Source organism: Microcebus murinus, chromosome 13 (genome assembly GCF_040939455.1).
Source record: "Microcebus murinus isolate Inina chromosome 13, M.murinus_Inina_mat1.0, whole genome shotgun sequence".
In the NCBI taxonomy this organism is placed as follows: Eukaryota; Metazoa; Chordata; class Mammalia; order Primates; family Cheirogaleidae; genus Microcebus; species Microcebus murinus.
Window position 1 is genome coordinate 7195058 of NC_134116.1, and position 23431 is coordinate 7218488.

Consider the following 23431-nt stretch of genomic DNA (forward strand, 5'->3'; position numbering starts at 1 on the left):
CTACCGCTACAATTCTGTCATCTCAGAAATATTACCTGTGTATGTGGCTTTTTGAGATTGGTTTCCTCACTCAGTGCAATGCCTTTGACCACCTACATCAGCACTTTTCCCTTTCTATTGCTGAGTAGTGCTCCCAGGTGTGGAGAGACCACCGATTATTCACTTACTGCAGCAGTGCATGTCCAATCTTGGACTACTGTTTTCATTTCTCTGCAAAAGATGCCGAGGAGCACCTTTGTTCGCTGCACAGTAACTGTATGTTGAAATTTTTGAGAAACTGCTTTCCAGAGCAGCTGTGCCTGTTTGAGAGAAGTGTAGAAACCCCACCTCCCTATTTCTGTTCTTGCCTTCCTCTGTTTATTATATAATGGCCTTAAAGGTTTTCCTTACCTGCACTGAGAGCCACATTATAACAGAGTTACAATTTTTACTTCAACCATCAGACATGATTTAGAAAACTCAAGAGGAGAAGGAAAATCTATTATATTTTTCCATTTTTTAATTAATTCTTTCTTTCTCCCTGATGTTCTAAGATTCCTTCTTTTATCATGTCCTTTCTGTTTTAGAGAACTTCCTCTATTCATTCTGCTAGAGAACAAGTTTCTTTGTTATCATTGATCTGAGACGGTCTTGACTCCCCTTTCATTCTTCAAGGTCATTTTCACAGGATATAAAGTTCTGGGTTGACAGTGCTTTCCTTTCAGCACTTGAAAAATGCTGCACTCGTCTTCATGGCCTTCCATGTTTTCTCGTGAGTGATCTGCTGCCATTAGCATCATTTTTCTGCTATAGCTAAGGTGTCATTTATCGCTCACTACTTTCAGTAACTTTCCTTTGTCTTTGGATTTCAGAAACCTGGGTTCTCCACATGGTCTCCACTGCCGCCAATTGAGGACGGAAGTCAGTCATCTTTGTTTCCTACTAGTGCTCATGGTGAAATATTAGCTAGAATAGAAATAGTTACAATCGATAGATATGACTTGGCAAAATCTCTGAGAATATGAGTTGTATGTACACCAGTGCTTCTCAGAGGGGTGAGAGCACAGCCCGGCAGGTAACTCGTTGTTTCCCAACCCAGGTAGAAACACAGACAGAAGCTACATCCAGACTGTGTTGTGACAGCAAAGTAATGATATGTAGCATTAATCAGCTTTTGGTGTTTAAGGGAGTTTTGGTATATGTATACCAATAATAATAATATTTAAGGCTACTTCTGGATTCTGATACCACTTTCCCACTAAGAGTTTTAAATCATTCGCTAAGCATTACCACTGCTCCTTTGCTCATGACAACATGAAACACGGAGTAACAATCAGACACTCCATCTGAGAATAGGAAAGCAGACACGAGGCGCCTAGGAGCCTGAGATGCCGCAGCAGGCTGTACTGAGGCAGACTTCACCTCGCCAGGCCGGGGGGCGAGGTCCGGGCTGGAAGCAGGCCCCGTGTGCTTCCTCCCTGTGAGTCCAGAGCAACTCCTGATCTCTGGCCGCCCCTCCCAGGCAAGCCTGTCCCCGGAGCTCAACGCCTCCCTAGGGAAACATAAGTCCATTTCAGGCATTTTGTTTATATTTCCTCTACTGGCGAGAAGAACTTTTTTGCCCCTGAGAAATGGCACTTGAGATGCCCAGCTGCCCGGTAACCCTGGGGCCATAAGCCTCACCCACCTGCGCACCCCTGTCAGTGCGGACACCGCAGGCCGCCTTCGCTTTTCCTTCTTTTCTGTGTCCCCGAGTCAGTACCTGGCTCAATACATTTTGTTAATTGAATTCACACATTTAAAAATTACATGTATACATATTTTGACTAGTTAAAATTGTTACTACTCCTTTTCTCTAAAGGTAATGGCTTTGTTAGCTGAACACCTGTCAAGCGCTAAAACAGCTGGAAGCTATGCTGCAGGGAGCTGCCCTGTGCTTAGCGGCGTCCCTGGCCTCCACCCACCAGATGCTGGGTGTCTTCCCCCAGGTTTGGTGGCCAAAAGTGTCTCTGGACACTGCCAAGGGTCCACCGGGGGCAACACTGTTCGTGGTTGAGACCACGGAGTAGAGGGCAGTGAATGAGGCTCCGGAGGAGGGGGCGTTGCGGCAAACGTTTTCTGGACAACTTGCCCCCCAGACCCCTGGCAGAGAGCTATGGGCATGCTCCCTTCACTGGGGCATCGAAAGTGCATCCGTGCAAAGCTCTCTGAGGACTGTCCTGTGCAGGACATAGATGGGTGACAACGGAAGTCCTGATCTCAGCGAATGAGGGATCCCAGCATGGGAAAGGCGGGCAGGCATTGGCAGTCGAAGAGATGGGTTGGGCACAACCCAGTTCACTGATCGAGAGCCCCCGACTCCTGCGAAGGGGAGGTCCTTTGAGAGAGCTCCTTGGGATAAAGTATATTCTATAAAGCTCCTAATTTTCTGCAGAGGCTTGTGCTGCCAATTATGAGAGTGACTGCACCAGAAAGGGAGAATGAGGAATATTGTTCATAGATCCTGGCTCTGATGTGCTAATTCCCAGAAATGCAAAGTGTTGCTATAGTCCACTGGTGGGAGTAGGGACTTATCAGGTCCAGTGATAGAATCCTGGCTTGAGTCCACCTCATACTAGGTCCACTATGGCCATAGAACCCACAGCAGTTCCCTAACTCAGGGGTGAAGCCATTAAAGTAGAAGAGGCACTTTGGAAGCCCCTAAAATAGCCCCCATCCCAACTCCAAGGAAGTAAACCAAAAGTAAGGCCATAGCCCAGGGAGATTCCAGAGATTAGTGCCTCCATCAAAAGTTGATAAATGCATAGGTAATGATTCCGTCCACACTCCCATTTAACTCACCTGTTTGGCAAATCAAATGCCAGATGGTTCATGGGGAATGACATAAGATTATTGCAAATTTAATCAAGCAGTGATGACATTATAGCTGCACCGTAGGATATAATATCTTTATTAGAGCAAATAAACTGTTATGCACCCAAAAACTGAGCTTAAAAAATATATGTAAAGAAAAAAATAGACCACAAAGAAAAATTTTTTAAATCCATGGTTATTGTTGAATATTTCAACAGTGTTTTTACATATATACACATGCATATATATATTTATACACACACTTATATATATAGTGGGTATATATATAAAACACATATTTAAAGAGAGAAAGAGACTTATTGCAAGGAATTGGTTCCCAGGACCATGGGGCTGGCTAGGCAACCCCAAGCCCACAGGGCAGCCCGTCTGGAGGGCCAGCCTGGCCCTCTGGGCACATACCAAGGCTGTTGTACACAGGACCACAGATTTACTCCTGTCCATTTTGTTATTTGTTTTTTGGTTGTTTTGTAGAGCACTTTTTCCTTTTTCTTGTAGTAGTCTGAGTCCTCTAAAAAAACAGAACCAATTATATTTACACATATATAATATATATGTATACATGTGTATATCTATGGGCATGTATGTGTATGTATGTCAATATATGAGCCAATTCCATAAGAGATTTATGATAAGAAATTGGATTGCCTGGTCATGGAGGCTTAGAAGCCCCAAGATCTGCAGTCAGCAAGCTGAGACCCAGGACAGCCAACAGTGCAGCTCCAGCCCAAACCCAAAGGCTGGAGAACCAGGCACCAGTGGTTTAAGTTCCATTCCAGGTCCAAGTCGAAGGGCAGGAGATGACCAATGTCCCAGCTCAAAGACAGGCAGGCAGAGGGGAACCCCTCCCTTACACGGCCATTGTTCCATTTAGGCCCTCAGTGGTTTGGACAGTGCCCGCCACACTGGGGAGGTCTTTGGCTTATGCGGTCCACTGTTCAAATGCCGGTCACATCCAGCAATGCCCTCACAGACGCTCCCGGAATAATGTGTGGCCAGATCTCAAGTCAATGTGGAGAACTCACCCTTTCAGCCTCACACCTCTCCCGGGCTCTCCAGGCCATGCAGAACCTGGCTGGGTTGGGACACCCTATTAGGAGAAATGCCATGCCAGGGTCCTGTGGTGATCCTGGCTCAGGCCACGTTGGCCTAGAGTAGAGCAGAGGAGCCGGAGGCCAGCGGGCGCCATGGAAGGGCATCACGTGGCTTCTCCTCCAGAGAGCAGGGCCACCAGCCTCATGGGGCATAGGTCACCATGAGCTCCCTGCTGTCAGTGCAGAATCTGCTGCACGTTCTGCCAGGCCACCATCTCCCTGCAGGCCCGGCTGGAGACCAGTGCCGCAGGGCCACCAAGGCCGAGACCTTCACACCCATGTGGGACTGGCCAGCACACACTCTAGTCTCTGTCCAGTTCCACAGCAGCCCAGGGCTCCCTGGCCTCCGCCCTCCCTCCCAAACCCAGCTGCGGGTTTACATCTCAGCCTAGGCCTTTCCCTGCCCCTCGCTCCCGCCTCCAGGCAGCCAACTATCATGTCCTCTGTTTGTGCCAGCACGAACATGAGCGACTTCAGCCCATCCCAATACCCACCTTTGCTCTGAGAGCCAAAGGCTTTCCCAGGGAGGGGGCCTCTCCCCGGCCCACATGCCTCCTGGTCCAGTGCTGGCACCTCGGACCGCAGCGTGAACTTCCTGCCCCACCACCTGCCTGCTGGCGAGCAGCGCTTGCGCTTGCCCTGGCACCCCCGGGCACTGCCACTCCAGCAGCCACAGACCCAGGAAGCACAGGGTGACGATGGTCTCAGCAGATCACCCCCGGATCTTGCTCCAGGGCTGCAGCGTGCGCCACACAGGTGGTTAAATATTTTCAACGTCACCTGATACCCAGCCATGCGGTCACGGTACTGCACTGCTGTCTAGGAAGCCCGGGCCCACGCGATGTCTGGCAGCCCCTAGACAAGGCCTCTAAGTGGCTCCTGCTTCTGTCTCCTCTGCCCACTCTGGACAGATGGACAGACAGCCACCGGCAAGCCTGCAGGCCTGCCAGGGACTCTCCAGGAAGCTCCATCTGGCTCCTGCCTCGCCAGGCAGGGCACTGACGGCACAGAGGGCAGAGCCCGGCCTGCGCCAGGTCACCGCATCCCAGGCTGTGGCTGGGCCAGGCATCGACTGGCTTCACCTGCACTTGGGGACTCAGGCTTCCTCCTGGTGGGGCCATCCTCTTCCCACCCAACACTGATTGTTTCCCTTCACCCATCTCCTGTCCCCAAAATCCCTGGAGGAGGGTTCTGTGGTCTTTCTGGGGACCTCAAGGGGGAAGTCCTCCCATCACCTGCAGCTCTCAAACTTCCCAAAGGACAAGGCACTTCCCAAAGGACAGGGCCGCAAATGGCCTTGGGAAGGACCCAGGCGTCAGCAACCTAGCACCCCTTCAGGCTGGGAGTCACTGTGGTCAAGCCACACGATCTGGGGCAGAGTTGTGGGCTTTAGTGAAGGGGCCAACAAAAGTGGGGTCCACCTGGGAGCAGGAGCAGGGCTGCTGGACGGGCCGCAAGAGCCAGCCCTGCCCTGCCGGCAAGTGTCTGTGCCCAGGGAAGCAGAGGCTGCGTTTCCCGTCCAGGGCACAAGCAGGAGTATGTGTGCCCCGCCAAGCCCGGGGGCGTTGGGTGCTGCGTCTGGGCAGCTCTCAGCCTGTCTCTGCGAGGGTCCCGACCACGCTAGGGCCATCTTACCGCAAGGCTCTGCCAGTCAGGGGCACCCAGCCCCCTTCTGGGCAGCTCTGCTGTGCAGCCACACCCGCCCCTCGCTGGTCCAAGGCCTTATCTGAGACAGTCAAGTCCGCAGAGTCCCAGACCACTGGCCCCCAAAGCAGGCATCCGACGAGTGTAGATCAGGAGCTCGCAGACTGCTGCTTGCAGCCACCCAGCGTCCCCACACCGCCACGCAGGCGCTGCCGTGTCTGCGCTCATGCTGCCACCGAGGGCCGAGCAGCTGTGACAGACGCCTCGAGGGTGCAACGCCGGAATGTTTGCTCTGTGGCCCTTCACACAGGTGCCGGATGCCGGAGCCAGCCCACTCAGGTGGGGGACACGCCCATGAGAAGGGAAGGGCTGGCCGCGGGCACACGCAAGCCACACACCTCACGACCCGTCCCGCCTCCCTCCCCGGGAGGCCCAGAGCAGAGCAGACCTGGCACCGCCAGCCGGGACGCGGCCGGGTCTCCTCACCCAAACGGTCCTGAGCTGCGCTGCCTGGGCTGTCTGGACCGCCCGGCGCGCCTCGCTTCAACCCCGCGCGGGGCCGTCTGGGCTGTCTGGCTTCAACCCCGCAGGGCTGTCTGGGCCGTCTGGGCCGTCTGGGCTGTCTGGGCTGTCTGGCAGTCCCCACGCTGGGAAGTCTGGGCTTGTCTGCCAGCGCGTGGCGCCTGCCCCGGGAAAGCACAGCCTGTCCTCTGCCCGCCGCCGCGTGTGCCTGCTGCGTGTGCCCGCCGCGTGTGCCCGCCGCGTGTGCCCGCCGCGTGTGCCGCCGCCCTGAGTGCCGGGGTGCACGGCTCACACCCCAAAGGCTTCCTCTCCCGAGATACAAATGCAGCAACGAATAGGGGGACCCCAAACGAGAAGCAACTTTCAAAATAGCTTTATTTTCCCTCATCGGTGTCTTGTGTCGCACGTTGAGCGGCGCTGGCCGCGCCTTCTTGTCTGGGTGTTTCTGCCAAGCTCGCTTCTTCCGCCACTGGCGTCTCAGCCCTCTGCTTCTTCTTCTTCGTCTTCCTCTTCTCCTCCTTCTTCTTCGGATACTGTTAATGCTACTAAATGTTTAAAAACAAAAAGTTTTTTTGTTTTCAGATGGAATATTCAGCAATCCCAGGGCAATCTCAGCAAGGTCCCTGAGCGCCCCGCACGCGCCCCGGGGAGCCGTCTACACAGCAGCCAGGGCGGCGGGAGCCCTGCGCTGCCCTGGGCTTCTCAGTGCCCTCGAGTTGGACAAATTAGATAAGTTAGAATTTTGCCCAAACTAAAGCAGCAATTATAACTTCTGTTGAGGGGCCGATGTCACCATCGAGCGCCTCTCACGGGCACCGTCTGGTGAGGGGACGTCCCAGGACCGTCTCACCCTCCTCCTCCTCGCCGCTCTTCTTCGAGGGCGCGCTGGCAGCCTCCGGCCCCGCATCACTGGCTCCGGCTGCCTCGACGTGCTCGCTGGACTTGAGTGAGGTGGCGGCCTCTGGGGCTGCCTCCTTCTCTTTCCTGCTCTCCTGAACAACTCTGAGGGGACAGGTTCTTATCACAACCAGGGAAATGAAAGAAACCTCTCTGGGCCATCCCACCCCGAACAGCCCTCTAAAACACAGGTTTCATAACCACGTATGTGTATTCTTTAAGGTAAATGCTTTGCCTTAATAGTTCTCGTTTTAGAGTCTTGTGCATGCTCCAGACAGACAAGCCAAATGTGGCATCCGGGGTCCCAAGGACAACAGCAGGCAGGGGAAGATGCACCTTGTGCTGCAAGTCACAGACGGTCAACCCATGGCTAATACACACAAGACACCACGCAGCGCCACGCACAGGAGGAAGATGGCTTTGCTTGCTTGTTGCTGGACAAAGTGACTTCAGTGACTGTGCATGTCACAGGGACAGGGTTTGTGCTGGAAGGCGCTTGGCCCTGCCCTGTGGACAGCCACCTGCTGTGTGGCCCCAGCCTGCATTTCCTCGCCGTTAACCAAGAGGGAGCAGAGAGCTCTGCAACACCCCAGCTCTGATGTCCACAAATATGACCCGAGCCACAGGCCACAGGGACTCGGGAGCTCTGGAGACCACAGGGAGCCTGAGTTGGATCCCTGCCGCCTCCTTACCACTGCAGGACCCCTTGGTTACCGGGACAGGGACCGTGACGGCATGTGAACAAGCTGCATAGAGCACTTAGACTTTTAGGTGCTCACTGGGCGTCTTTTATGGTTTCCAACAACGAGAGAAGACCATAGGGTGCCCCCTGCCAGGCCAGCTCGCATCACCCCAGGTTCACAGAGTGCTGCTCGGGTGGGCCCAGCAGCACCCGCCCCGAGGAAGCCGGTGTGGTGAGTGTCCCCTGCCCTGGGGCCCTGGTGTCCGCGGGACAGGACAGCGTGACTGACCTGTAGATGACGGTGATGATGACAGCCCCCGCAACGATCACGATCAAGGCAGAGAACACCTGCACGTAAACTGAAAGGCAAGTTTGTTTGGACCCCAGTTAATTGGAGAAAGAAAAAGGGAAAGGCAAGCCTCCCCACGTAGGGCTGTGGCCCCTCGGGGCGCCATCAGCGTCCCTGCCCCCTCCGCACACTCACTGCCCCAGCGTCTGCACCAACGCCAGCCCAGGGTGGGGTCAGCGCTGCCCGGAGGACACCTGTGACCGCCCTGCCCAATGTGAGGTGTGGCAGAGATGGCGGCACCCCCACCCCCCGCTCCTGCAGCCACCCTGGCCTCACGCCCATCTCCCTGGAAACAGTCCCTCAACACCCGGGCAGTTCCCCCCAAAACTTAACACGAGGAAAAGGCTGTGGGGATGACATACTGGTCTTGACGAGCTTCTCTGACTTAATAAGGAGCCTCCACGATCCCCAAGCTGCTCGTGTCTCTAAACCCACCCCAAAAGGAGCAGAGCCTTTCGAGGTGACTCTCGGGGGACCGCTACTCCCCATGTTTCCTGAGCAGAAGCATCCTTAGTGCACAGTCTCGGCCTCTCTGCACTCCCAGGCAGGGGTGAGGTGGAGGAGGAACCGGGTGTGGCTGCTCCACCCCTGCCTGCGCCCCCTCCCAGGGGACTGCAGCACCCTGCACCCAGCACAGAGGCAAGCTGGGTTCCGGGCACTGACACTGGGGTCTCCCTCTGCTCGCCGGCTCAGACTTGGCCAGACTGAAGGGTCTTAGTCACTGGACCCCTGCAGCCCTCACGGTTCTGCATGAGCACTGCTCCAATCCTGGTCCTGTAGTCAAATAATGTCCCCACCCTAGTTTTCATCCTTCTAATTCTGGACATCAGGTTGATGTGAGGATTTTTAAAAAGTTAATGCAAGTGACGTTCTTCACATAGGGCTTGGCAGACAATATGTGCACAGTAGTTCTTTTTTGTTGTTATTGTCATTATTATGTTCTTCTCTAATTGCTTTTTACTCTCTCGAAGGAAAGAATCTGGCTCACTTGCCAATGCCTAACTCGAGTGACATGACTAGCTTCAATTCTCTCACCCCTTCCTCCCTCCAAATTGCTCAGTGTCTACCCGGCAATAACACTGTCAGAGGTCGTTTCCCTGCAAGGTGCGCCAGTCTGTGGGAGCTGCCGCAGCAAGCACCGCAAACCAGTGCCTGGAACCAACAGGAACGTGCTGTCTCCCCGCTCTGAGGCCAAGTTCAGGTCCAGTGTCGGCAGGACAGGCTCTCTATATGCTCCAGGGGAGGAGGCTGCCTTGCTTCTCCCCAGATCAGGGGCCGCCCGTGGCTCTGGCGTTCCTTAGTGCTGTGGCTGCATCGCACCCACCTCTGCCCGCAGGGTCACATGGCCTCCCTCTGTGTTTCTCTGTCTCTATGTCTCCTCTTCTCTTTTTATAAGGACACCAGTCATACTGGATGGAGGGCTCACTCTACGCCAGCGAGACCTCATCTTAACTCGTTACATCTTCAAACACCCTCTTTCCAAATAAGGTCACTTCACAGGTACCAACGATTTGCCCTTCAACGTACGTTTTGGGCAAGGACAACTGCATGTGAGACAGAGGGCTGGCGTGGGCCACAGTGGGCCACCTCCAGGCTTTCTCACGAGCAGGGTTCCAGGGGGGCCTGCGTTCACCAGCCCCATGTATGGGGTCTGCAGGACTGGACGAGGCACCCGATCCCACACGTGGGGACTGAAGTCACATGATCAAAAGAGGTTGGAGCCAATCAGCTTATGACGGAGCTCCAAGACCTTGATTCTTCCCACACCGGTGTGACCTCAGTGAGTGATGGTGGAGTATGCAGTGGTGTTCATTGACCGAGTAGTCAGGGAGAGGCTGGCGGGAGAGAGGTGCTATGTGGTTGGCAGATGACAGGCTCCTGCACGTACAAGGAACAAAGCAGGGAGCCCGTGCTGAGGTCTGCTCCATTGGTTGGCCACGTCCTCAGATGATGGCCTTCTCACGGGCATCTCCTCACCTAGGAGGAAGGCGAGGCCTTCCAAATCCCAGGGCCTCGTGCCAGCTTCCAGGTGGTGCCAGTGATTCTCCTGCCATTCTCACTCCCAGGCAGAGGCTCCCACAGTGAACAGGTGACTTCTGTAACCAAAGGAGGCATGGCAGGGTGCAAATCCCAAAGCCAGGGGAAAATACATCAGCTTCCACCCTGCTCTGTCTCCGACCCCTCGCTCTGGGGAAAGACTCCTCGCAGTAAGGAGAGGCGTCCTAGAAAAATCTAGTACTGGCTTCCCAGCAAGGTGAGTCATCGTGGAAGCCAAGCTTCTAGGTGACTGCAGCCTCGGTTAACATCTAGACTGCAATTTCATGAGACTGCCATGCCCAAACCAGCTAAGCCTCTAAGTTGCTGTGTTAAAGCACTAACTTTGGGGGTAGTTTGTCACACAGTGATAGAAAATGAATACAAGGTGTTGTGTAGAGCGTGCACAGAGAAAGTACATTTTATTTATTTTTTTCAAGTGGTTTATGTACTTTATTTTTTTTTTATTTCAGCATATTATGGGGATACAAATTTTAAGGTTTCAAATAATGCCCTTGCCCCCCTTCCCCCACAAGTTTGGCTTGAAGCATGACCATCCCACAGACGGTGCACATCTCACTCATTGTGTATGTTTATACCCGCCCCCCTCCCATCTGCCCAATACCCTATTACTGTAGTTCCTATGTGTCCACTTAGGTGCTGCTCAGTTAATACCAGTTTGCTGGTGAATATATGTGGAGCTTGTTTTTCCATTCTTGGGATACTTCACTTAGTAGTATGGGTTCCAGCTCTAACCAGGAAAATACAAGATGTGCTAGATCACCGTTGTTTCTTAGAGCTGAATAGTACTCCATGGTATATATACATATACCACATTTTATTAATCCATTCTTGGATTGATGGCACTTTAAATGATGCTGAAGAATTCATGGAATAGAAATGAATGAATAAAGTGAGTGAATTAACATCTTTTAAGGGACAAGAAGGTAGTGCTCAAATTCTCGAATTTCAGGGAAATTCGTTAGTATTACTTTGAGTCTTAGTTCATGGAATAAATTAAAAACGACATGTGAGTGAAGTCCTGTTGAGACACAGGTATTTCACCAACATGTCAGCGCCTCGCTGTCACTCCAGCTCCATGTCTCTGCATGTGCTCGGACTCCTCGCCCTCGGCTCCGAGCTCCCAGGCAGGGGCCAAGTCCGTGGCTCTCCCCGAACAGTGTCTGTCTAACAGCACTTTCTTACAAGCCACGACTAATCCTAAACCCCATATATGGTTGATCTTTCAGAAATAGCAACAACTGTAGAAAGGATTGTTTTCTTGAAGGAAAATCTTGGTGAATTCTCCCCAAATGTAGTTAAACAAAACTTTTGAAATCATCTCAGCAAGTCCCATGAAGAAATTAAAGTCAAATACTTAGAAGAAATGACATGTTACATAACGTACCCTAAATCAAAACTGAAGAATGAAGGCAAGTCTTTCTCTTTGAATTCCCAATTCTTTCTGAAAGATCTAATGCTAATTCCCCATGTTCATAGTCTTAATAATACAGATTATGCCATAACACAATGTGCGCTTCAAACCAGCCAATTTAAGAAGTTGGTGAAAGGTTTTCATAACATGGAATTATGTGCACAAAGAACTCATAATACCCTGTCACTGAATACTACAACTTGCACAGCACAAAGGTTCATTCGTCATCTTGAATGAGAAACATGTCAAAGAATGAAAAATAATTTGAGAGCACAGTGAGAATCCAAGTGCAGGGCTCACTGCCCAGACCTTTGCCACAGATGGGCCAACCTCTCAGTCTGGAAAGAAGTCAGAAGTCAAGCATAAGCACAGCCATGCTACCCATTTATTAAAATAAGAAGGATGCAAAGAGGGTTAATAGTTGCTTCCATGCAAACATGGCACACACACTTGCAAACAGTGAGCCCTCTTCAAGTGCTAAAGTTCTAGAAAGCTGCTGTTCTTTCTTGGGTTCCGTACACCAGAAAGGAAGACACTGTGGTGATGAGGCTTTCCAAATGAGTGACAGGCATTAGATGATTGCTGCAACTTAAACAATGTGGGATATTTATACCAACATTTATAGAATGGCCAACACCTGCATAAAAATCTGATTAAAATATGCCCAGGGGATGGGACACATTACAAAAGCAGCAGCCGCTTGGATGTGAGTTACCTTACTAGCTGTGATCTTTTTGGGACAACCCATTTTACCGCATTGGGTCTCTGTTTCATTGGGATATAAGGAAACTGGGATCATTTATTGCCAAAGACAATAACCAGCTCTGTGACCTGGCCTGAGAATTGAACGTCTTCTACATCTGTATATGGAGAAGATTGAAAGAAAAAATTCAAATATCTTTTGGATACTAATTTTTCCTGCTTTTAGGAGCCCCATATTGTAGACTTCTCAGAAAAACTAAGTTGTGTAAGTGCCTAGGAGACTGGCCTTCTCTAAGAAGCGCACTCCACGAGGTGGGTGGAGAGAGTTGGGTTGTGAGTGTCTGCTGCTCCCATATATGAGATGTGAGCATCAAACCACCAATTCCACCAAACAGCAAAAAGGCGACAAGTGCAAAAAGCAGCAGGTTATGGCCAAATCACCACCCAGTGCTATGAACTCAGCTCCAGGAGCACCTGTTACACACCCTGCAGAATGAACTGTAGAATGCAGCAGTATGATAGAACATTCAACACTGGAGGCCTGGGACTCAAAAAGGTCTCTTAAGTAATGTTCTAGCTAAAGGCCATGGACTTCCAAGAGGACAAGAGGAGGAAAATGGACTCCTTCAGAAAAGGCACCGTGTCTTGTTGTAACTCTCATTATCCCACTGTGTACAACTAGAATAGAGGTTAAGTAAAGCCCAGAATTGACTTTCAGAGTGGTATTAGTAGTAGCAAAAAGCAGAGTAAAGACCTCCCCACACACCCCATTCCTTCCTCCATAAAACTAATAAGAACTCTGTCAAAAATATCAGAAAAAAAACTTTTTCAGAAGTCTGGAAATTAACCAAAAAATCATTACAGAAAATCATTTATTCAAGATGAACAGCTGAATCTCAGTAAGAACAGCAAGTTTGGACATTTTAACTAGTCCTGTCCCCACCTCTCCTGCCCACCCTGCAGCTTGATGGTAGCCTTGGAAATCAACAGCCCATAATCATAGCGAAGACCAGCAGCCACTGGTGGGGGAGGCAGAACAGGGTAGGAGTTCCTTCAAAACTGCATTACCAGAGAATTGTCCATTGCTTCCCTGGAAGATCATCTTTATTTGACCTGAGTTCATTTAGCAAGAATAGCTTTTTGCCCAGGCATGTGTTGAAAACAGAGGCAGTTGTTGAAAATTGTGACTGGCTAAAGTGGTGGATAGCAATAGGGGGAAAACAATAGGCTAAACAAAAAGCTTAAAAGGCAAATCTGGTAAATGAGATGTCTATAGGTAGCTGTGAAAGGCTGTGACATATTCCTGGGAATCTAAAGAGCCATGGACAAGCCCAGGGCCCTGGACATGCCTAGTACAGCCTTGAGCACTCACCTCTGGCTGACTCTGAGGCTCTGCATAAGCAGGAAGTAAAAGCTAAGGCAGAGTTGGAAACTATCTGGCTGGGTGTCAAAGGTGTGCCCCAACCTACACACAAAGCCCCTCCACAAAGTCTGAGAAGCTTATGTTTCCAGGTATCTAAGAAAATTTTTTTCCAGTCATTAGCTGACCCGTAGGTCAACGAAGCAGTGGTCACAATACCACAGAATGCAGACTTTATAGATTTAGTTCAGAAAAGTCATCAAACAAACAATAATCACATTAACAAACAGCAGCAACAATACACACTGGGGAGGTGGAAGAATCTGCTCTTTAGAGTCGCTCTATTACATTACTTGAAATGTTCAATATTCAACAAAAATCTGAGACATACAAAGACATGATAAAGTACAGCCATGTACATAAAAAAATGCCATCAATAGCAACTATTCCTAAGGAAGCCCAGACACTGGACTTACTAGAAAAATATTTTTAAATCAACTATTTTAAATATATTCAAAGAACTAAAGAAAATTATGTCCAAAGAAATAAAAGTATGAGAATAATATTTCATCAAATAGAGAATATCAATAAAAACATAAATTACTAAAAAAAGAACCAAATGGAAATTCTGGAGCTGAAAGTACAGTAACAAAAGTAAAAGAATCACTAGAGACCTGTGGTACACCATAAAGAATACCAAATACACATAACAGGAGTCCCAGAGGGAGAGGAGAGAGATAAAGGGGAGGCAGAAAGTATAGTTGAAGAAATCATGGTAAAAACTTCCTAAATTTGATTAACAGTAATCTAAACCTCCAAGAAGCTCAGTGAACTCTGAGCGGGATAAACTAAAAGAAATCCACACCTAGAGGCATGATAACTGTTCAAAGACACAAAGAGAATCTTGAAAGCAGCGTGAGAGAACTGACACATGGTGTGCAAAGGAGCCCTGAGATTAACAGCAGTTTATCATCACAAACCAGGGAGCCCAGAAGGCAATGACACAAAACATTCAAAGTACTAACAGAATGACTATCAACCAACATTTCTATATACAGCAACTCTTTCAACAGGGAAAGATAAATGAAAACATTTCAGATAAGCAAATTCAGAGTATTCTTCACTGGCAAATCTTCCTTACAAGAAACACTAGAGTCCTTCAGGGTGGAATGAAAGGACAGTAGACAGTAAGTCAAATCCATGTGGAGTTATAAAGAGCTCCATTAAGGTGCTCAATAGATGCAGAAAAAGAATCGATGAAACCTAACACTGCTTCATGATAAAAACACTCAACAGACTAGGAAGAGAAGGAAAGTTCCTCAACATGAAAAGTGGCATCTGATAAAACCCACAGTTACCATCATACTTCATGATGAAATGCTAAAATGTCCCCCCAGGATCAGCAACAAGACAAGGACATCTGCCCTTATGACTTCCATTCACCATCATACTGGAGGCTCTGGTCAGGGAAACTGAGCAAGAAAATGAGACAAAAGCCTTCCAGATTATAAGTGAAGAGGTAAACTATTAATATCTCTATTTTCAGATGACATGATTTTATATGCAGGAAATCCTTAGGAATCAACTAAAAAATTAATAGAACTAATAAGTGAGTTTAACAAGGTTATGAGATACGAGATCAATATATGAAAATCAATTGTATTTCTATATACTAGCAATGGACACTCTGAAAATGAAAGTAAGAAAATAATTCCATTTTCAATAACACCAAAAAGAAAAAGTTTGACAAAGTAAGGTCAAGATTGGTGCATTGAAAGCTACAAAATGTTACTGAAAGAAATTAAAGACTTTTCCATTAAATAAATGGAAAGACATCCCGTGTTCATGGAACAGAAGATTAATATTGTGTTAAGATGGAAATACTCTCAAATTATCTTCAGATTCAACACAATCCCTATCAAAATACTGGATGGCTTTTCTCTGTTTGCAGAAATTGACAAGCTGATCCTAAAATTGATGTGGAAATGCAAGGGACTCATAACAGCCAAAACAATCTTAAAAAACAACAAAAGTGAAGGACTCACATTTCCTTATTTCAGAAGTTACTGCAAAGCTATAGTAATCAAAACCATGGGGTACTGCTAAGGATAGACAAATAGGTCAATGGAATACAATTGGGAGTCCAGAAATAAACTCTCACTTTTATGGGCAATTGATTTTCAACAAGGGTGCTAATTCAATGGGAAAAAAATAGTCTTTTCAACAAATGATGCTGGGACAACAGAATATTCCCATGAAAAAGAATGAAGTGAATACTATCCTTGTACCATATATAAAAATTAACTCAAAATGGATCGAAAACGGAAATGTAAGAGGTATAACTATAAAACTCGTAGAAGATATCATAGGTATAACTCTTTGTGGCCTTGAATTAGGCGATGGTTTCCTAGACATGACACCAAAGCACAAACTACCAAAGGAAAAACAGATAAAATGGACATCATCAAAATTAAAAATGTTTGTGCTTCAAAGGACATTATCAAGAAAGTGAGAAGACAGCCAAGAGAGTAAGAGAAAGTATTTGCAAATCATCCATTAGATAAGGGTCTAATATCCAAAATGTATAAAGAGGACTTACAACTCTATAGTAAAAAGATAGTTAACCCAATTAAAAACTGGACAAAGGATTTGAATAAACTTTTCTCCAGAGAAATATACAACTAGCCAATAAGCTCATACAAAGATGTTCAACATCATTATTCATTAGGAAAATGTAAATCATTACCATGATGAACTACAACTTCACACCATTATGATGGCTATAAATAAAAGGACAGCAACAAGTGTTGGTGAAGATATAGAGAAATTAGAATTCTCATACATTGCTGATGGGACTATAAAATGGTATAGCCATCCTGGAAAACAATTAAGTTCCTTAAAAATTTAAATATAGAGTTAATATATGATCCAGAAATTCCCATCCTAGATAGATACCCAAGAGAAATGAAAATATATGTTCACACAAAAACTTGGGCAGAAATGTTCAGAGCAGCATTATTCATAATAGCCAAATAGTGTAAACAACTCAAATATCTATCAGCTGATAAATGGATAAACAAAATGTGGCATATCCATACAACAGAATATTACCCAACCATGGAAAAGAAATGAAGTACTAATGCATGCTACAACATGGATGAACCTTGAAAACTACATAAGTGAAAGAAGCACATGTTGTATGATTCCATTTATAGAAAGTCCAGAATTGGTAAGCCCACAGAGACAGAGTAGTGGTTGCCAAGGGCTAGAGGTGGGAGCAATGGGAACTGACTGCTAATGGGTATGAGGTTTCTTTTGCAGGGGAGGGGAAGTGCTGAAAATGTTCTAGAATTAAAGAGTGGTGATGGTTGCACAACTTTGTGCATAGATGAAAAGTCAGTGATTTTATGGTATGAGAATTTTATCTCAATAAAAATAATCACCAAGGCTCACACCTGTAATCCTAGCACTCTGAGTGGCCAAGTCAGGAGGATTGCTTGAGGTCAAGAGTTCAAGACCAGCCTGAGCAAGAGCGAGACCTTGTCTCTATTAAAAATAGAAAAAGTTAGCAGGTGCCTAAAAATAGAAAAACTTAGGGGGTATGGCAGTGCACACCTGTAGTCTCAGCTACTCAGGAGGCTAAGGCAGGAGGATCGCTTGAGCCCAGGAGTTTGAGGTTGCTGTGAGCTAGGCTGATGCCACAACACTCTAGCCTGGGCAACAGAGTGAGACTGTCTCAAAAAAATAAAAATAATAGCCAAAAGAAAATAAGAGAACTGTCAACTGTTTCTATCTGCAGGCAAGGGAAGGTGTTCAATCCTGGGATCTCCTGGAAGCAGAGTCTGGTCCCATGTGTTCTAAAAGCAAGATCAGAGGGAGACGTTGTCATCAGAAAATCTTCTGGACTATTGATAGCATGCATTGCGGCCTCTGATTGCCTCTTTCTGAGAAGGCAAAATCCATCTTCCTTTGGTTAAGTACGAAATCCTCAGCATTCAGCAAGACAGACTTCCTGCCCGGGAGCAAGCCAGCATCCTGCCCCTGCTTCTCCTGTGCAGGGTAGGCGAGTGCTCGGTCATGTTCCCCAGTCACCACTGTCCTGCCTTCCTGAGCCACCCTAAGCACAGAGGAGGAAGTAGACACAGTGCCTTGTCTCTGAGGGACTTGGCTGAAAACGCAGGAGAAGCGCACACACGGCCCCGTGTGCATTCACTCACCACGGGCGCTGAGGGTACGGGGTGGAGCCCGGGGCAGGGGCGTCCAGGCCAGCGCTGGTCAGAGTCGGCGCCCAGCACTCCTCACCTGCAAGGGCCTCCCCCCGCCTGGCCCACCCCGTGCCTGAGGGCCTGGGGGCAAATCTTAGGGGGGGAGTCTGGGTACACGGTCTGGGCTGAAGCAGCCGAGGGCGGGCCCCAGCCAGGGTCCAGCGTCTCTCTCAGCTGTCCTCAGGGAGTCCTGGCTGGACCATGCCAGCAGCCCACTGGCCCTCCAGTGGTTTCTGTAGCACTGTTTCCTCGAACCCAGCGTCTATACACCCTCACCCCACAGAGACCAACTTCTTTCAAGAGGGACACAGACTGACCCCTTCATATCAAGGCCATCCCATTCGGGCCCTCCAGGTCACACTGCACTCAGAGTCTTCTGTCCCCACGAGCACATGGAGCAGAGTAATGTGACCAGAGGACAATAAACGGGTGTTCCCAGCAAGCAGCGACCCCGGGAAGGGGGACAGGCAGGGGCGGGGCAGCGTGATCCCTGGCTACCGCGCTCACTGTGCGGCGGCCGGGCCGGGTACTCACTGGGAACCGCTTTCTCGTAGCAGATGCCTTTGTAAAAGCAGCACCCGAGCTCCTTGCACCGGTCCCTGGAGACGTTGTAGTCACAGATGTCGTACAGAGGAATGTCGCACACTGCAAGAGCACACACACGGGGAACTGTCATCGCCAGAAACAAAGGCACTCGCGGTCACGCTGAAGGGCGTGGTCAGGAGGGGCCTCTGTGGTTTCTGCCATTTTTAAAATTATGCATCATAAGAATCTCTGGAATGAATTAAATATCTGAGCAACATGAAGTCAAGTCAATTACACAGAACAACGCCGGGTCCACTGCCGGCGAGGAGGCCGCACTTCTCAGCAATCCAGAGCAGCAGGTGACAGCGTGGGCTCGCGCGGCCCAGGCCCAGACCTGTGATTAACTCACACTCAAGCACACGGGAGGGGAAATCATCAGCACAGATGAGGATTATCTCAGAATGTGAAAGTTGAATCAAAAGGACATAAAGTTTAATGCCTGCTTCAAACTTTCCCCCCAAAAGGAAACAGCGCACGTGCCCCGTGCTGTGGAGTGAAGGCAGAGGCAGCGCCTGGCCAGGGACTGTGCTCAGCACCCCAGCAGCCCAGGGCACACCCGGCTCCCGAGATGTGGCCCCTCAAATCCAAGAGGGGGTGAGGGTTAGAGACCATGCTCAACAAGATGTCCCGGGAGGAGGAGGCGCTCCCACGGCACCCCAGGAGAAGGAAGAGGGGTTCCCATGGCACCCCCAGGAGGAGGAGGATGGGCTCTCATGGCACCCCAAAAGGAAGAGAGAAGCACCCACAGGTAGGGCTGGCAGAGACCTTTCCTCTGGGAACCGCCATGCCCCCTCCCCAGTTCTGCACCAAGCTGCTGGGGTCTCCACCATGTCACAAGGTGATGGGGCAGGGAGGGGACCCTTAGGGACCCTTGCTCTCCTTAGGGTTGATTTGTCCTTTCAGGCAGAGAGTCTCCAGTGGTACCTGCTGTTCCTATTTCCCATCCCCAGAAGCCCCACTGCAGGTTGCAATGACGTGGCCTTCACCCTCTCGCCACATCCGTGCCAACGCCAGGCCTACCACAGCCCACCACACGCCACCAGAAATGTCAGCAGGGCCTGAGTGGGGCAGGACACACCTGGGTCACCTCTGCTGCTCCCTGTCCCCAGGCCGCGTGGGGGAGAGCGTGCAGCTCCTCCTGACCTTCTGCTTCCAGGACGGGGGCACCTGGGAGGGCCCTACAGGGGCCTGACCTGGTGGGGACAGGCCCTGACCTGGCACAGCCAGGCTCACAGGGGCCCCAGGGACAGAGGAGTGACCATGTGCCGTGGGCTGGGCAGACCCTGCTCCTGGCTCCATGCAGTGGCCATGTGCACAGGATGTGACTCTGCACTGCTTTGCCTCCAGACATCAGGTGCAGGACCTGACTCAGGCGACTCATGGCAGCACCAACAGCCTCCCTTCAGGAGCACAACTCCAGGGTGGACACAGTGCCGGCCGCTTCACAAGCTCCCGAGAATTCAGAGTCCTGCCACACCTCCACTTTGGGATAATGACATGAATGGTGACAATCACAGCAGCAAACACTTGCAAGCCCCTGCTTGGCTCTGGGGGTGGACCCTTCCTCCCCATCTGGGAAGGCCTGGACGAGGTCTAGATCACAGGACCCTGCGTGGCAGGGCTGGGATCCAGGGAGGAGAGGTCCTGGGTGCAGGGCTCCCCCACAGGCTCCCAAAGGGCTGCCTGAGCCAACAGCCCAGGGGGACACAGCCCACTGCATGCTGTGTCGTTTGTATCCACACACTGACTTGTGTCTCCCATGTCACCACGCTAATACATTGCCAAACTTTAGTTCATTCTTTCCCACTTTGACAGTTTTAATATGGAATTCAGAATAATATCTGGTTCCCTACCAGCCACACCTGACCCCCCACCCCTTAATCCCACCAGCACCCCGGCCCCCTGCGCCCCCCTCCCGACCTCCCCCAGTGTTCTCACTACTTCCTGCACCTCTCGTGGCATCTCTGTGCAGCTCCTTCAAGCCACTAGACCGCGGGGAGTCTCGAGTTCCCCCCTCACCCTGCACCCTGCTCCTCAACCCAGAAAGACCATGAGGTCCAGATAAGCTGCTTGCCCTGCACTCACCCCAGGAGGCACCTGGACGGACACCCAGGTGATGCCGACAAAGCCCCACCCCACCAGCCTGCCACGCCGGGAGCCGAACGCGCCCATGCCAACATGACAGTGAATGCTTTAGGGTTTTTCCAACACCAGGGAAAAGCTTGTCACCCATGTTTTACCGCTTCTGTGGCAAGAGAGGAAAGTGTCAGGCCACGCAGTGCCTGGGGCGGCACATAACGGAGGCGGGCGTGCCACCCCAGGAAAGGCGCGTCCCCATTTTGGACACAGCTGACGTTTTGTGGCATTTGTACTTAGACTGCTTCCTCTCTGCCTGGTAAGGCCACACTTGCAGAGAGACTTCCTGGAGGAGAGCCACGAGGTGTCACACACCTGGAGGTGGCACACACAGACGGGGGCAGCGCCTGGGCCACCCCAGCTCCCCGCCTGTCCTCTCTCCCATCTGCACTGCCCGTGCTCCCTCGGGTCTTGGCGATGGTGGATGTTCTCCCCTAGGAGCCGACAGACTTAGCAACCGGCACCGTGGAAGCATCCAGAACTCCCCCTGACTGGAGGAACACGCCATCAGAAAGGTGGGCGTGAGGCTGGCCCCTGGGAGACCCCGAGGCAGTGACATCGTGAACAGCCAGTCATGCCAGGCAGGGAGGGTCTCTGCAGCCCAGCCCAGGTGTGATTCTGAGCACAGCCGTGACAGAAGCGGGCCACGGGACTCAGTCTCCACCCAGGCCCGGGGGACTGCCCGGGGCCCGTCTTCCTGTGTCTCCCAGCAGGCGTCACAACAAGGTACAAATCTCAGAAACTGGAGACCCATTTTCTAGATACTGTGCATTTAAAACCACAGATCAAGTTGTCTTAGAACAAAAGATGTCAGTTCTGGAGCTGGAGAAACCAAAGCGAGGAGGAGTGCGGGGGATGCGGGCTCCTTACCGCCAGGAAGCTGGCTGGGGCCCCGCGGCTCGGGTGTCATGCAGGTGCGCAGGCCCAGGTGCTGCTTCCGTGCCCCGAGTGCACTCGGCCTTTGAACTGGGCCCTGGGGGGTGTGGGGGCCACAAACCCACAGTTTGTCTTTTCTTCTAAGACAACTTTATCTGTGGTTTTAAATGCACAGTATCAAGAAAATGGGTCTCCAGTTTTCGAGATTTGTACCTTGTTGTGACGCCTGCTGGGACACACAGGTTTGGGAGCAGAGAACCAATGTGTCCACTGCCCGGCCTTCCCCAGCACCACGGCGACGGCAGAGCGCCAGGCTGTTGCCTGAGTCCCGGCTCTTTCCTGCCAGCCACTCCCAGAAGAACACTCAGATGTGCACAGCACTTTACAGTTTGCCAGGCACTGCTGCAGGAACTATTTTATTTAATTTTCGTGGTAACTTTGTGAGGGGATCGACATTAATTTTAGACAGACAACTAACAGACAATAGGTGATACCCAACCCGACAGGCGAGCGCTGCTGGCCAGGGCTGGACGCCCACGTGAGGCCCAGTGGTGGTGTCCACAGCTCCCACCAGGCAGGCCACTTGTCCTTCGCCCCTTCACTCAGACAGTCCTCATCTTGCGCCTCCCCCCACAGTGCCTGCCAGCGGGCCGGGCCGGGAGGCCGGTCTGCGCTGCGGGACAGGCCCCGCGGGCTGGCGGCCTCTGTCTCCTCCAACCACCACCAGTGCCCTGCAACAACTCGGTCACCCAGGCTGGCTCCAAAACACGGTGGAACCCAGCCTTGCCATTTTACAGTTGCCCAACAAGCCTAAAACGAACAGAAACACTCAACCAAACAGCTGCCTTGAAGTCTGCAAAGGAGGCTAGAGGCAGCCGAGTCCTCCTCCTGCACCATCTGCCAGGCCGCAGGCAGACCCCAGGGCACAGGGCCTGCTGGCCAGGTGTGCCCCCAGAGGCAGTGCGCCATGCCTGGGCACCCCGACAGGGCCCTCACCGCCCCACGCACCCAGGCGAGGGTGCCAGCCTCTGGTGGCCCCATCTCCCCCTGGCAGGGCAGGCCAGGCCCCCAGTGGCCCCAGGGTCAGGGCCTGGAGCAGAGACCAGGAGTGCTGCCCATGAGGGCCTGGCGCCGCGGACTACCCATCAGACAACGACAGCCCAGCAGGGCCTTTTCTACGTCACCTGCAAATTTCTTCAGGAGGTGCGGCGGGGACTTCTTGATGTCCGCCACATATTTCATTGTGGTACTGACGGATGGCCAGAGCGGTCAAGCCTGGAAAACAGAAACCTTCAGCACAGCGACCCTGTGGACACCCGCCGGAAGCAGGGCCACGCGGGGGGCAGGGCCGCCTGGGAAGTCACCTGCCACCAGCTCCCTGGGCCCTCGGCCGCACCCGGCAGTGCTGCTCCAAGTGGAGAATGGCTTTGGGATAAAACAAGAAACTGGCCCCCTTCTCCTCCGTCTGCAGTCACAGCCACTAGAGTGTGGAGGCAGGGCCAGCGGGCCCCGCCCGCTGTGACATCACACAGCCCCGTGAGGTCACATGGCGTCACACAGGGCTTCACTCAGAGCAATGCAAGTGTCCACATTCTGCTGGCTGCACAGAGGACAGAGGACGCTCAGGTTTCAAGGGCAGGACTGCACTCAGGACACCAGGACCTCAGCCCTACCTTCCCCGTGGATACCCACCCCTGCTGCCCACCAAGCCCAACTGCGAGACCAGAGGTTGGAGCCCTGCCACTTCCTTCATGCCTCTGCCCTTCCTTGGGAGACAGCTTTTGCTGGGCATGAGTGATCCCACAGTGAACGACACAGACAGGTCCCCTCCCTTTCACGGAATTAGGACAGACAGGTTCATGTCAGGGCAGACACGCACTGTGGGGAAGAGCAAGGCAGAGTGCATTGGTTGGGGTACACTTGGGCAGGGGTGATTTCCCTCCTGCCAGGGTGAGTGGAGGCTCCTGGGGAGGGGAGCGCATCTGAGGCTAAAGGGGTGG

General features: G+C 51.2%; 1 protein-coding gene across 3 annotated transcripts; it reads right to left on the reverse strand.

Annotated features, from left to right (window-relative positions):
• Positions 1-6467: 6467 nt before the first annotated feature.
• Positions 6468-22973, reverse strand: TEX29 (testis expressed 29). Of its 3 annotated transcripts, none has more exons than XM_012752034.3 (6): positions 22828-22973; positions 22616-22706; positions 18369-18479; positions 7979-8048; positions 6961-7112; positions 6468-6655 (listed from the first exon to the last, which is right to left on the reverse strand). In XM_012752034.3, the coding sequence occupies exons 2-6, from the start codon at positions 22671-22673 to the stop codon at positions 6588-6590; spliced, it is 459 nt and encodes a 152-aa protein (XP_012607488.1). In that variant the 5' UTR covers positions 22674-22706; positions 22828-22973; the 3' UTR covers positions 6468-6587. The 3 variants fall into 3 exon arrangements, with proteins under 3 accessions (XP_012607488.1, XP_012607487.1, XP_012607486.1); XM_012752033.3 differs by having other exon boundaries at positions 22616-22721; positions 22796-22973; XM_012752032.3 differs by having other exon boundaries at positions 22796-22972.
• Positions 22974-23431: the final 458 nt, after the last annotated feature.